This window comes from Psittacula echo (genome assembly GCF_963264785.1).
Source record: "Psittacula echo genome assembly, chromosome: 26".
Classification (NCBI taxonomy): Eukaryota; Metazoa; Chordata; class Aves; order Psittaciformes; family Psittacidae; genus Psittacula; species Psittacula echo.
Window position 1 is genome coordinate 2,072,266 of NC_137761.1, and position 13,470 is coordinate 2,085,735.

Sequence of the window (13,470 nt, forward strand, 5' to 3'; positions counted from 1 at the left end):
ATGGGGTGCAACGGCCACGACCAGCACAGCCCCATCCTCAGCAGGTGAGTGCATTGCAGGTGTATCCCAGGTACTGGGTGCATCCCAGTTACATCCCGGCTGCTGAGTGCATCCCTGATGGGGGGAGCATCGTTGGTGCTGAGGGCATCCTGGGGGCATCCTGGGTGCTGGGTCTATCCCGAGTGCTGGGTTCATGCCGACTGCATCCCAAGTATTGGACGCACCTCTGATGGTGAGCACATCCCAGTTGCTGGATGCATCCCAGTTGCTGGATGCATCCTGGTTGCTGGATGCATCCCTGATGAGGGGTGCATCCCTGTTACTGGGTGCATCCCGATTACTGGGTGCATCCTGGTTGCTGGATGCATCCCTGATGATGGGTGCATCCCAGTTGCTGGTGTATCCCTGTTACTGGGTGCATCTCTGTTACTGGGTGCATCCCCGTTACTGGGTGCATCCCCGTTACTGGGTGCATCCCTGATGATGGGTGCATCCCCGTTACTGGGTGCATCCCCGTTACTGGGTGCACCCCGGTTACCGGCTGCATCCCTGGTGCATCCCGTACTCGGGTGCTCCCCGCAGGCTCCTCTCTCCCCGCAGGCTGCAGGATGCAGCGGCGCTGCCCGTGCCCGGCGCTGCCCGGCTCCTGCTGGCTCCCAGGTGAGCACCCAGCGATGGGGACCCCCCGAGCCCCCCATTCCTGCACCCTGTGGTGATGTCCCCGTGTCCCTGAGGGTGCCCGCTCCCCCGCAGCGCTCGCTTTCGCGTGCAGCCGCGGCTCCCGGCAGATCCAGCTCTGGCATTTCATCCTGGAGCTGCTGCAGAAGGAGGAATTCCGCCACGTCATCGCCTGGCAGCAGGGCGAGGACGGGGAGTTCGTCATCAAGGACCCTGACGAGGTGGCCCGGCTCTGGGGGCGCAGGAAATGCAAACCCCAGATGAACTACGACAAACTGAGCCGGGCGCTGAGGTGAGCAGCGGCTTCCCCAGCCCTGGAAGTGGTCCAGGCCCCAGGATAGGGTTTGGAGCATCCTGGGCTATGGAAGTGTCCCTGGAGTTGGATGAGCTCTAAGGTCCCTTCCGCCCCGTGATTCCATGGTTCCTCAGGTGGATGTGGGGCACGGGGAGGGGGGGCAGAGCCTTCGTCATCCCATGGGAGCATCCCAGGGTGCCCGTGTCCGTCCCCCAGGTACTACTACAACAAGCGCATCCTGCACAAGACCAAGGGCAAACGCTTCACCTACAAGTTCAACTTCAGCCACCTCCTCCTCCTCCTCCGCTGCCCGCTGTGGGATCCCCGCAGCCTGTGCCGGCCGCCTGGAATGCCGAGCCAGGTACGGGATCCACGCACCCCCGCGGGCGCCCAGCACCATCCCCAGCGCTGCCACATCCCCTCCTTGTGCCCGCAGTGGGTGCCAAGCGCGCTGCGGAGCCGGCACTGCGGTCCCCAGCACCCCGATGCGCTGCGCAGGAGGGACATCACCCCTGGGAGCAGGGAGTGCGGGGCCAGCACCCAGCCCTGGGCAGCGGCACTGGGTGCGGGATGCGGGGCGCGGGGCTTGGCGCAGGCAGGAGGGCGCTGCCTGCATCCTGCCCGCGGTTCCTGGTCCCACAGCAGCACCCAGTGGCTGTGCTGCGAGAGGATGGGGAGCCCCATTCCCGCTCTGCTGTTGCCCTCAGGATACAGCTCCGCGGCCCCCCCATACTTGGGGGGCTCCTGCTGCCGGTTTGGGGCCCCGGAGCCGCTGCACTGCCTGGCTGCCTGCCCCCCCCCGCTGGGACCCCCAGCCTGGGCCCCCTTCCCCGCCTGCCCCCCAGCACCGCTGCTGCCCCCCAAGCCGGGGGTCCCCACATCCCTGCTCCTGCACCCCCGTTTTCCCTATGGAATGGGGCTGGAGCGCCCATCATGGCCAGGGCAGGAACGCAAAGAGGAGGAGGAAGGCGCCACCTCCGCGTGAAGCTGGAGCTCCAGGGCAGCAGCAGAAGGGGGGTACCCCCCATCTGACCCCCCCATCCTCACCCTGGGACCTGGCCCCACGGCTGAGCCCCCCATGAGGTCTGGGGGGGCCCAGATCAGCCTTTGCCCCCCCATTAAACCCGTGTGCAGAGGGGTCTGGCTGCTCTCAACTGCATCCCAAAGCCGCGTCCCTGACCCCAAACCCTCCCTATGGGGGGCACCCCCAAATAGCTCATGAGCCTCCCCCGTGGAGCGTGAAGCCGGTTGGGGTTGGATTCGGGGCGCATGGATCCATATCCCGGATTCCCGGAACAGGGCTCATTTTCATTTTCACTTTTCCTTGTTTTCTGCATTGGGAATTCTTCCGGGGCAGGAATGGGGGGGGGGGGGAGGGGGGGAAATCGGTATCCTTTTGGGGCACCCCCAATGGCTCAGGGGGGCTCCTTGTGGGGTACCTGGGGCTGAGCCCCCCTTCTCTTCTGAGACCTGGTGCCCCCCAATCCCTGCAGCTGCTCAGGGCCCCCATTCCTGGTCCAGGGGGTCCAGGGGAACCCCTATAACCGGGTATCTGTGGGTCAGCCCATGGCCGGACAAGGGGTCCCCAGTGCCAGGTTGTGGGGGCGGGTGTCCCCCAACCCCATGTCCATAGCTCACTGCAGATGTGAGTCCCCCAACCCCATGTCTATAGCTCACTGCAGATGTGAGTCCCCCAACCCCATGTCTATAGCTCACTCCAGATGTGGTCCCCCAACCCCATGTCTATAGCTCACTGCAGATGTGGATCCCCAAACCCATGTCTATAGCTCACTCCAGATGTGGTCCCCAAACTCATGTCTATAGCTCACTGCAGATGTGTTCTCCAAACCCATGTCTATAGCTCACTCCAGATGTGGTCCCCAAACTCATGTCTATAGCTCACTCCAGATGTGGTCCCCAAACTCATGTCTATAGCTCACTCCAGATGTGGATCCCCAAACCCATGTCTATAGCTCACTCCAGATGTGGTCCCCAAACTCATGTCTATAGCTCACTGCAGATGTGTTCTCCAAACCCATGTCCATAGCTCACTGCAGATGTGGATCCCCAAACCCATGTCTATAGCTCACTCCAGATGTGGTCCCCAAACTCATGTCTATAGCTCACTGCAGATGTGTTCTCCAAACCCATGTCCAAAGCTCACTCCAGATGTGGATCCCCAACCCCATGTCCATAGCTCACTGCAGATGTGTTCTCCAAACCCATGTCCATAGCTCACTCCAGATGTGGTCCCCAAACCCATGTCTATAGCTCACTCCAGATGTGGTCCCCAAACCCATGTCTATAGCTCACTCCAGATGTGGATCCCCAACCCCATGTCCATAGCTCACTGCAGATGTGTTCTCCAAACCCATGTCCATAGCTCACTCCAGATGTGGTCCCCAATACTGATGCTGCCTCTCTGGGTCCCCCAATGCCTCGCTGTCCCCTCACACTCAGGCCTCCCCATGTATCCCCCATTCATGCTGTGTGTCCCCCACCTCTGCCTATCCCCATGCTCCCCCAAACCCGTGCTGTCCCCATGGGTCCCCCATAACCGTTCCCCCCCCGGATGCCCCCCATCCCCGGGTGTCCCCTCGGGGCCTTCCCCCGCGCCTCCTCCCCCGCTCGCTCCCCGCCGGCGCTGCCCCCTCGCCGGCCGCGGGGGCCGGGCGAGCCCGGGGATTGGGAGCGGGCTTTAGGCCTCTCCCTCGGCCCGGCCCCCAGCGCCGCCGGGCGGGTCGGGGGGGGGACCGCGCCGCCGCCGCCGCCGCCGCCTCCTCCACAGCGAGCGGGGCCGGGATCCGGCAGCGGAGCGGGGGCTCGGGCCCTGCCCCGGGGCCGCCACCGCAGCGCCCGGGGATGGTGGCGGCCGGAGCGGGGCGGCGGCTCCCCGCGCCCTGAGCGCCGCGGGGCCGCGGGCGAGGCACCATGAGCGTGCGGCCTCCGCAGGCCCTCGACAGGTACGTGTGGGGCGGGGGGGGGCAGCGGGCTTTGGGGTCAAACCGGGTGTTTTCGGGAGCGGGGCAGGGCGGGCCGCGGCCCCGCGGCCTGGGGGGGGGGGGGTCCCGGTGCCGTGCTCCGGGCAGGGCCCCCCCCGTTAAAGCCCTCCGGTGCCCCCGCGTCAGGGCCGGGAGCAGCCGGGGTTGCGGCCGTGTTGGTAGCGGGCATTCCCAGCGGCGTCGGGCCCCGTTCCCTGCGGGTTTAACCCCAGGTTCCTGGGGGCAGCACTGAGGGGCCAAGGCGGGCGTTAAGGGATCAAAGCCCATGGGATGTGTTCACCATTCCCTTGGGAATGGGGCTGAGGGTCGCGGAGCCTGCTCCCAGGTGCTTCCTGCAGCGTTTGGGAGCTGGGAATGGGCGCTTTGCGCCTCGGCGCATCCCATTGGCATCCGTGCCCCGGCTGGCACGGGAACAGGGATGCAACCCCGGGGGGAGAACCCCTGGATGAAGCCCGTTCGGTTTGGGATGAGGCGAGGGATGGAGATGGGTTGTGAGCGTCCTGCTGCGGGCGAGGAGCTCCCCTGTGGCCCTGGCGCGGCGCAGGGGCTCGGGTTCCATCCATAGGGATGCGGCATTGTCCATTCCACATGGATCATGGTGAGCAATGCAGGGACAGGCCAAGGGGAATGGCTTTAACCTGCAGGGGGGAGCTGGCGATGGGATCTTGGGAAGTTCTTCCCCGTGAGGGTGCTGGGACACTGGAATGGGTTGAATGGAGACGCTTTGGCTGCCCCATCCATGGCAGTGTCCATGGGGCTTGGAGCACCCTGCTCCAGTGGAAGGGGTCCCTGCCATGGCTTTAGAAGAGCTTTAAGCATCCATTCCAACCCATTCCATGATCCTGTGATCCCTCCCGTCCGTGCCACCAGCCAAGGACAAGGGTTCCTGCTCGCTCTGCTTTGGTGCTGAGTTGAAGATGCTCAGCGTGGGCTCCCTGCGGATGCTGCGGCTCCAGAAGGGGATTTGGTGCCTGGGAATGAGGGAGCTGCTGGGTTTTGCTGCCATCGCGGGCAGGGAAGCAGCGGGATTCACCCCGGGCAGCATTACCAGGCTTAAGTCTTCTCCCTGCTCTTTAAATAGCCGCGATCTCTGCTCTTTAAGGTCAGGAACCTGCAGTGCCCCGGCCAGGCTGGGTGCTCCGGGCTCCTCAGCCACATAAAATGACTTGAAAAGGGTCAAAGTGGGGATTTCCCCCCAAAGCCCCCTCCCAGCAGCCCCATCCTGCCCTCAGCACCAAGCAAACGGTGGCACCCACAGCCCATCGGTGTCCGGGCAGCGCCGTGGCTCCAGGCAGACCAGTGCACACCAGTATAGGTGCAGTGCATCACCCCTCCGGCTGTCCATGGGTTTAGTCACCGCTAAAGAGGAGGAGCCCATGGAAAGCATTTTGGGAGCAGCAATTCCCGCTTGGAAGAGGTGTGAGCTGGGATGTGGTGGCTTTCGTTTGGGAGGAAGGTTGGGAAGAAAACATCCCTTGGGGGCAGGTTATTCCCTATCTCTGTGCCTGCTCGCACCCCAAAGCAGTGCTGGCCAAACCAGATCTGCCAGTCTGTGCTCCAGGAGATGAGTGGCACCGTTAATGATTACACTGCCCGGCACCGGGATTGCTTGGGAAGGACCTGGAGATCCAGCAGCGTTCCCAGGAAACCACATCTTCCTTGGTGGCGGATTGGGATCCCGGCTCTGCTTTCCCCATGGGGCTCCCTCCCCGTGCCTGGCTCGCAGGAAGGATGGCGCAGGGGTTTGGTTGGGGGGAAAGGGGTTTGGGGGCACTGCTGCTCCGGCCTAAGGGCTGGTGGTGGTCCTGATGGGTACCATCAATGGAGCAGAGCGTGCGTGGAGTGCTTGGCAAATGTTAGTTGATAGGGAAGCATGGAATCATGGAATGCTTCGGATGGGAAGGGAGCTTAAAGCTCATCTAAAGCCACGAACAGGGACTCCTGCCACTGGAGCAGGATGCTCCAGGCCCCTGGGTCCAACCTGGCCTTGAGCACTGCCAGGGATGGGGCATCCAGAGCCTCAAGACACAGATCCCTGCTCACCCCTTCCTCACCTCCTGTGCTCTTCCTCGGCTCTTGCTGCTCTCAGCGCTCCATCTCCATCCCTTTGGGTCTAATCCTGCTCCGGAGCTCCCGCAGCCTCCTCCGGGGTTGTTTGGGATGGCTTTGGGAGGGAGCAGTGTTCCCCTGAGCCAGGCAGGCGTCACCGCCGCGACACCCAACGGAGTCTGGGCTTTTCCTGCCTGTTGGGAATCAGCGTTGCAAAACTCCAGCACACAGAGCATCAGAATGTTGGGAATGGCGCCTGGAACGGGCAGCGCTGCCGTGCTCGTCGCGCTCGTTTGGCTTTCCCCCATTTAATTAGAAGCCTTAATTTAAAGGGAGCTCCTGCAGAACCCTCTGTCTGCTGCTGGAGGGATCCCGGGATTCAAATCCGCTTGGCCCTGGCGCCTACACGGGGCTTTGCATCTGATTTGCAAACTCGAGTTTGCCGAGGCTGCACCAGTGGCTCCCCTGGGATAAAAACAAGGAGAGGCAGAAGGGAAAAGCTTTGCTGCGGAATCCCAGATGGATCCAGGATGACTCCAGCCTCATGGATTCACAGGCTTGGCACTCGCACGGAGCCACAGGGCGCTGCTGCAGAGCCACCGGGATCAGCACGGCCGGGATGGAGGCACCGGGCTCCTGGTCCAGCACTGGGCTGCTCCCACCCTGCGAGTCGGATGGGATCTGTTGGGAGTGGGAAACCTGTTGTGTGCTCCAGGGTGGGAAAAGAGGAGAGGAAAAGTGGATCTCGGGGACCGAGGGTCAGTGCAGGCTGTGTCTGCAGCAGCCAGGAATGCCAGGAAGGGATATTCCCCCCATCCTCATCCCAGCAGCACCCAGCAAGGTTTAACTCTGCTTTGCCGCTCAAACTTCAATGCAGCCGCATCATTCCAAGCATCATTCCAAGCTTCCCGATGCGTCAGTGCGCGATGGGGCTGCCCTGGCGCGGCAGCAGCGGGTGGCTTTGAGCCGGCGTTCCCAGGGGACACACAGCCCGTTCCCGGTGGGATGTGCAGGCCCATCCTCGGGAGATGCACGTCCTGGTTTTCCGCTGCGAGGCTGGAGCTGCTCCAGGCTGGACGCTTTCCCTGGGCCGAGCCGCGGGAGGGGGAAGGGGAGGAAGCTGAATCATTTTTCTTTCTTTATTTATTTTTGAAGCTGAAATTCCTTCCTTCCTTCCTGTCCCCAGAATCCCAGTGTGTGGAATCATCCACAAGGCTGTGGCCTGGGGAGAGAGCAGCCGGCTTTGGGACAGGAGATGCCGGCTAATCCCGATGCAGGGTCACCGGGCTGCGGTGGAAGCAGTGACTCTGTTGCAGAAGGCATCTCACCAGCACCCTGATTCCCCTTTCCATGTTGTGGGCTTTATCTTTCCATCGATATTCCCACTTTTCCCCGCTGACGGGCTGATGCTGTCCCCACCTGCATCCCTGCGCGCTCCTAAAGGGAGCCGCTTCCCAGGCACGCCAGAGCGGGCTCCTGTTTCTCTTCCCTGGAGCCGGGATCACAGGGAGCAGCCATTTGGAGACCTGGGAAGGAGAATAGAATCAAGCTCCTGATGCTGGAGCAAAGCTGTGGCTGGAGGGTGCCTGCTCCGAGGATTTGATGCTCTTCTTCTTAATCTTTGCCCTGGGTGATGCTCCCCATGTGGCAGCACCAGGGTTGTGCTTGTGATGGGTTCATTTCCCTCCTTGGTGTTCTTCTCTTCTGGCCTGGCTGGGGGCATCTTGCTCCTGGGGTGTGTTCCTGAAGAGTGAAGAGCTGTGATTTCACTGGAAGGAGCCGAAACTGGGAGAAATAAGCTCAAAGCAGGGGCATGGGGGGGATCCTGCCCCTCTGCTGCGCTCTGTGAGACCCCCCCTGCATCCTGCATCCGGCTCTGGGGCACCAGCACCAGAGGGACCTGGAGCTGCTGGAGCAAGGCCAGAGGAGGCCACGGAGCTGCTGCGAGGGCTGGAGCAGCTCTGCTCTGGAGCCAGGCTGAGAGAGCTGGGCTGGGGCAGCCTGGAGAAGAGAAGGCTCCTGAAGGGGAGAGCTCAGAGCAGCTCCAGTGCCTGAAGGGGCTGCAGGGAACCTGGAGAGGGGCTTGGGACAAGGGATGCAGGGACAGGCCAAGGGGAATGGCTTTAACCTGCCCGAGGGGAGACTGAGCTGAGCTCTTAGGCAGAAGCTCTTCCCTGTGAGGGTGCTGAGGCGCTGGCCCAGGGTGCCCAGAGAAGCTGTGGCTGCCCCATCCCTGGCAGTGTTCAAGGGCAGGTTGGACACAGGGGCTTGGAGCAAGCTGCTCCAGTGGAAGGGGTCCCTGCCTGTGGCTTTAGATGAGCTTTAAGCTCCCTTCCAACCCAGACCAGTTTGTGCATCTCTGTAGCAGAAACCTCTGCGGGTTCCAGAGCAGAGCCTGGCCCCAGTGCTGGGCATGGGAGAGTCCGGGGTGGCTGCAGGATGCTGGACAACCCAAGGGATGATCCTTAGGGCTGGAAAGAGGCCCCAGGGGCAGGTCTGCGTCGGGCTGCCTGCCTTTGCTTCGCAGTGGCGTGTTTGGGCTCTCTGTAAGTCAATTAGGAAGCAGCTTATGCAAAGCCGAATTAAACGACTCTTTTAGACGGCAATAAGCCAGCGCTGGCCCGGCTCCTTCCCGTGGGATGGAAACACGGATCGGGGTTGGCATCTCCACTGGGGTGGCACTGGTGGCTCCTGCCTGTGCTGGGGCTGAGCCTCGCGTGGTCCTGGCACTGCTGGAGCTCCTAAGGAAGAGGCTTCCTGAGCATCCCATGGTGCGGCAGCTCCTTAAGCACTGGCGTCCGATGGGGAAGGAGGAGCCGATCCTCCCTTGGCCTGGATCAGGCTGACCTGCCCCGAGCTGCCGGGTAATCCCATGGGGTTAATCCTGCACCCACCTTTTCACTGACACAGGTGCCCTGGTCCCATCTTGGATTGCCTTGAAATACAGGGAATTGGTCCCACTGCTGCCCTCAGCTCCCGAGAAAGCCCTTGGGATGCTTCAGCTCTTTCCCTATCCCGGGCTCCTGTGTGCTGGGGCCACTTCAGCAAGTGAGGGCTGTGATCGAGGCAATGAGAGGTTGTACCATAACAGTTGTGCTGGTTGGGTCTGGATTCAGGTTATCCAGGCAGCCTCCAATGAGGTGTTTCCCAATATTCCTCTGCTGGAGCAGGGAAGAGCTGCCTACAGGAGCGGGGCTGTGGGCTTCATCCTGCTGCAGGCTCTGACTTAGGGGGACCCTCTTGCTCGTCCCCCACAAACTGCTGTGGGTATCTCCTGACTGCATGGCCCTGCAGGGAAAGCAGGCTGGGAATGTTGCTGTAGGCAGGGGATGCTTCCCAAGCCTGCCTCCAGGCAGCCCTGCCCACGGGCCGATGCCCTGGGCCGCACCACGGCCTCTTGATGTCTTTGTCTCCTCTTTCCACCCCTTGCCTTCCCCGCTGGCCCCCGGGTGTCCCTTGTGCCACCCCTGTCCCTGTCCTGCAGCAAGCGGCAGCCTCACGTGCCCAGGTAAGCGGGGTTGGGCTCGGGGGGCTCCTGCTCTCATCCTGCCCCTCGCTTCATCGCGTGAGGCAGAGCCCGGCTGCTTCCCCATGGGAGCACCTTCATTTCCTACCTCTTCCCGTTGCTTTCTGACCTGTCCAGCGCTGGTTGGGTTGGGAGAAGGAGCGATAGGACAGCAGAGGTGGAATGTCATCCTTGGGATGATGCTGGGAGCATGCAGTGGCACAGGGAAGGGGAGCCCCCTGCTATAACGGCAGCAAGGGGATGTGCGGTGCCCCTTGGATGCACAGAAATGAGCCCAGCAGCCAGAGGACTCGAGGCTCAGCGGGATGTCTGCTGTCTGCCTGCTGTCTGCCTGCTGTCTGCCTGCTGGCTGCCTGCTGGCTGCCTGTGTCTGCCTGCGTCTGCCTGTGTCTGCCTGCTGGCTGCCTGTGTCTGCCTGCTGGCTGCCTGTGTCTGCCTGCTGGCTGCCTGTGTCTGCCTGCGTCTGCCTGTGTCTGCCTGCTGGCTGCCTGTGTCTGCCTGCTGGCTGCCTGTGTCTGCCTGCTGGCTGCCTGTGTCTGCCTGCGTCTGCCTGTGTCTGCCTGCTGGCTGCCTGTGTCTGCCTGTGTCTGCCTGCTGGCTGCCTGTGTCTGCCTGCGTCTGCCTGTGTCTGCCTGCTGGCTGCCTGTATCTGCCTGCGTCTGCCTGTGTCTGCCTGCTGTCTGCCTGTGTCTGCCTCCTGTCTGCCTGCTGTCTGCCTGTGTCTGCCTGCTGTCTGCCTGTGTCTGCCTGTGTCTGCCTGCTGTCTGCCGCTGTCTGCCTGTGTCTGCCTGCTGTCTGCCTGCTGTCTGCCTGTGTCTGCCTGCTGTCTGCCTGTGTCTGCCTGCTGTCTGCCGCTGTCTGCCTGTGTCTGCCTCCTGTCTGCCTGCTGTCTGCCTGTGTCTGCCTGCTGTCTGCCGCTGTCTGCCTGTGTCTGCCTGTGTCTGCCTGCTGGCTGCCTGCTGGCTGCCGCTGGCTGCCTGTGTCTGCCTGCTGTCTGCCTGCTGTCTGCCTGTGTCTGCCGCTGGCTGCCTGCTGGCTGCCCGTGTCTGCCCATGTCTGCCTGCTGTCTGCCTGCTGTCTGCCTGCTGTCTGCTGCTGTCTGCTGCTGTCTGCCTGCTGTCTGCCTGTGTCTGCCGCTGTCTGCCTGCTGTCTGCCGCTGTCTGCCTGCTGTCTGCCTGTGTCTGCCGCTGTCTGCCTGCTGTCTGCCTGTGTCTGCCGCTGTCTGCCTGCTGTCTGCCGCTGTCTGCCTGCTGTCTGCCTGCTGTCTGCCGCTGTCTGCCTGTGTCTGCCGCTGTCTGCCTGTGTCTGCCTGCTGTCTGCTGCTGTCTGCCTGTGTCTGCCTGCTGTCTGCCTGCTGTCTGCCGCTGTCTGCCTGTGTCTGCCGCTGTCTGCCTGTGTCTGCCTGCTGTCTGCCGCTGTCTGCCTGTGTCTGCCGCTGTCTGCCTGTGTCTGCCTGCTGTCTGCCGCTGTCTGCCTGTGTCTGCCGCTGTCTGCCTGTGTCTGCCTGCTGTCTGCTGCTGTCTGCCTGCTGTCTGCCGCTGTCTGCCTGTGTGTGCCTGACCCATCCCTCGCTCTGCTTCCCTGAGCTCCATCCTGTCCGTGCTGCATGGCACATCCCTGCCCTCACCTGCCACCACCGCTCACCCTGGGCAGCTCCCGCTGCTCCTTCCCGCTGGCAAACACAAGATTCCAGAGTCCTGGATCTCCTCTGGAGCTCCCTGTGGTGGGCAAGGGAGAGGAGCCTTTTCCCAGGACAGGATGCGCAGCGCTCCCTGTGCCGCCTGCTGTCGCCTTCCAGCTCTGCGTTTCCTTCTCCCAAGCCCAAAGGAGCTGTGGACGGGGCTGGCTCCATCCGGACGCCCCTCTCCCTGATCCCTGCTCTTCCTCCCCAGGTTAAGCAGCCTGTCTTCCCTGGCCGACGACTCTTCCGAGCGCAGGGCCCCCGGGCACCGCCGCCAGCCCTCCGACTCCTTGGAAACCACAGGTAGGTTCTCCGGATGCCTCCTGATGCTTCCCCTGTCCCTTCGGGGACCCTTCACAGCCCCCGAAGTCACCCAGAAAGGGCTGCAAGTGCATGGGGAGCGCGGTGGGGTCGGGAACGCTGCATCCCAGGGACAGAGGCTCTTGCCACCGGCGCCCTGTTTCCGGGAGCAGGGGTCGGAGCAGGGACATGGCACAGGGAGTCTGGAGGGGGAGGATGAGCCGGCCGTGCCTCGGAGGCCGCAGGCTCACTGGCTGTGCTCCTGTGCCTGCGCAGGCCTGGTCCAGCGCTGCGTCATCATCCAGAAGGACCAGCATGGCTTCGGCTTCACCGTCAGCGGGGACCGCGTCGTCCTGGTGCAGTCGGTGCGGCCAGGTGAGAGGAGCAGCATTCGCCGGGGCTCCCCTCGCCCCTTGGGAGGAAGCAGGGGGGAAAGGGGGGGTCCTTCCTGAGAGTTCCCAGCTCAGGGTCCCGCTGCAGCCTAGAACCAGGGAATGGGTTGGGTGGGGAGGGGGGCTTAAAGCTCCTCCAGTTCCATGGGCAGGGACACCTTCTACTGGAGCAGCTTGCTCCAAGCCTCTTCCAATGGCAGGTTAAAGCCGTGCCCCTTATCCTGTCCCTGCTTCCCTTGTCCCAAGCCCCTCTCCAGGTTTCTTGGAGGCCCCTTCAGGCACTGGAGCTGCTCTGAGCTCTCCTCTTCATGCAGCAGAGGGGGAGCATCCCCTCCATGACCTGCTCCTCGCTTGTGATGGATCAGCCAGGATGGGCAGGACACAGAGTGAGGGCGAGCTCCCCACATCCATGACACTCCCTGCTCCGTGCACATCCCGGGAGCTGCGGCTGGGATGGGAATTCCCTTTGCAGCTCCCTGCTCCTGGCTTTGCTCTCTAATGGCTTTGCGGGGTGGCGGAGCTGGGAGCAGCAATTCAAACAGACAATGAGCTGCTTATTTTACAGCGGATGTTCCCACCTCCTCCCCCTTCCCCCCTCCAGCCCAAAAGCCAGGAAAAACGGGAATCTAGGAAAGGGAAAAGGCTGAGTGCTTCCAGGGCAGGTTAACGCTGGGGGGTCTCCATCCCGCAACTGGAGCTGCATTGGGAGCCCCCCACATCACCCCCTCAGCCCAGGGCTGGGTGGGGGGACAGGGCCCATGTCCCTGGTGCAGGACATGCCAGGGTCCTGTCCCCCCTTTCCCCACTGGCTTTCTTGGCCAATGAGGAGATGGTTGAAGCTGGAAGAATCCGAACAATCCAATGCACTTTCCGCTGCCGGAGCTCGCGGCTGTGTCTTGGGCCCTTGGCTTGGAGTTGAGCCTCATGGAAACATTTTCCTCTTGGTTTTGGCTGGAGGAAAAGTGGATTTTTCGTGTATTCCAACCTCAGGAGCTTTGTTAAAGAGCAGGGGGAGAGGAGGCAGAGCGGAGCTGCTCTTCCCGCCTTTGGATCCAGGCATGGGGATGTGCTGGAGCCAACCTGGCGGTGGGGTAACAGGCTGGGAGCCTCTCTTCCACCCTGCCTTGGATGGGAAAGGCTGGGGGAGCAGAAGAGCTTGTCTGGATGATCTGGGAGCATAAAACACCCAAGGCTCCATTGTCCCATGGGATGTGTGCACCCATGGGTGCCTGGTGGCCCCCGTGTCCCCACCCTGGCAGGATGAACGGCACAGAACAACCTGGGACCAGCGGGAGCGGAGCTTCGGGCTCTGTTTGCTGACTCCTGTCTCTGCTCCCTGTGTCACAGGGGGAGCAGCCATGAGAGCCGGGGTGCAGGAGGGGGACCGCATCGTCAAGGTGAGCATCTCCCGTTGCCACCCTGCCCATGGGGCCGTGTGCCCCCCGTCCCCAGCCTGCCTGAGCCCCGCTCTCCTCTGCCAGGTGAACGGCACCATGGTGACCAACAGCTCGCACCTCGAAGTGGTGAAGTTAATCAAGTGTGAGTA

General features: G+C 62.7%; 2 protein-coding genes across 2 annotated transcripts in view; both read left to right on the top strand.

Moving 5' to 3' along the window:
- LOC308230271 (ETS translocation variant 3-like protein) lies at positions 1-3,877 on the top strand (the record flags this gene model as incomplete). Its single annotated transcript, XM_080634884.1, has 8 exons — positions 1-44; positions 601-660; positions 773-970; positions 1,190-1,334; positions 1,410-1,536; positions 1,681-1,954; positions 2,467-2,521; positions 3,701-3,877. 8 exons carry the CDS (start codon positions 1-3, stop codon positions 3,875-3,877), a joined length of 1,080 nt encoding a protein of 359 aa, XP_080491010.1.
- The window catches only part of ARHGEF11 (Rho guanine nucleotide exchange factor 11), a 27,377-nt gene continuing 17,683 nt past the window's right edge, over positions 3,777-13,470 (top strand). The window contains exons 1-5 of the mRNA XM_080635041.1: positions 3,777-3,936; positions 11,444-11,535; positions 11,809-11,907; positions 13,272-13,321; positions 13,406-13,463. Coding sequence (XP_080491167.1) covers positions 3,905-3,936; positions 11,444-11,535; positions 11,809-11,907; positions 13,272-13,321; positions 13,406-13,463 — 331 coding nt within the window. The 5' untranslated portion in view covers positions 3,777-3,904. The remainder of the gene's footprint in view (positions 3,937-11,443; positions 11,536-11,808; positions 11,908-13,271; positions 13,322-13,405; positions 13,464-13,470) is intronic.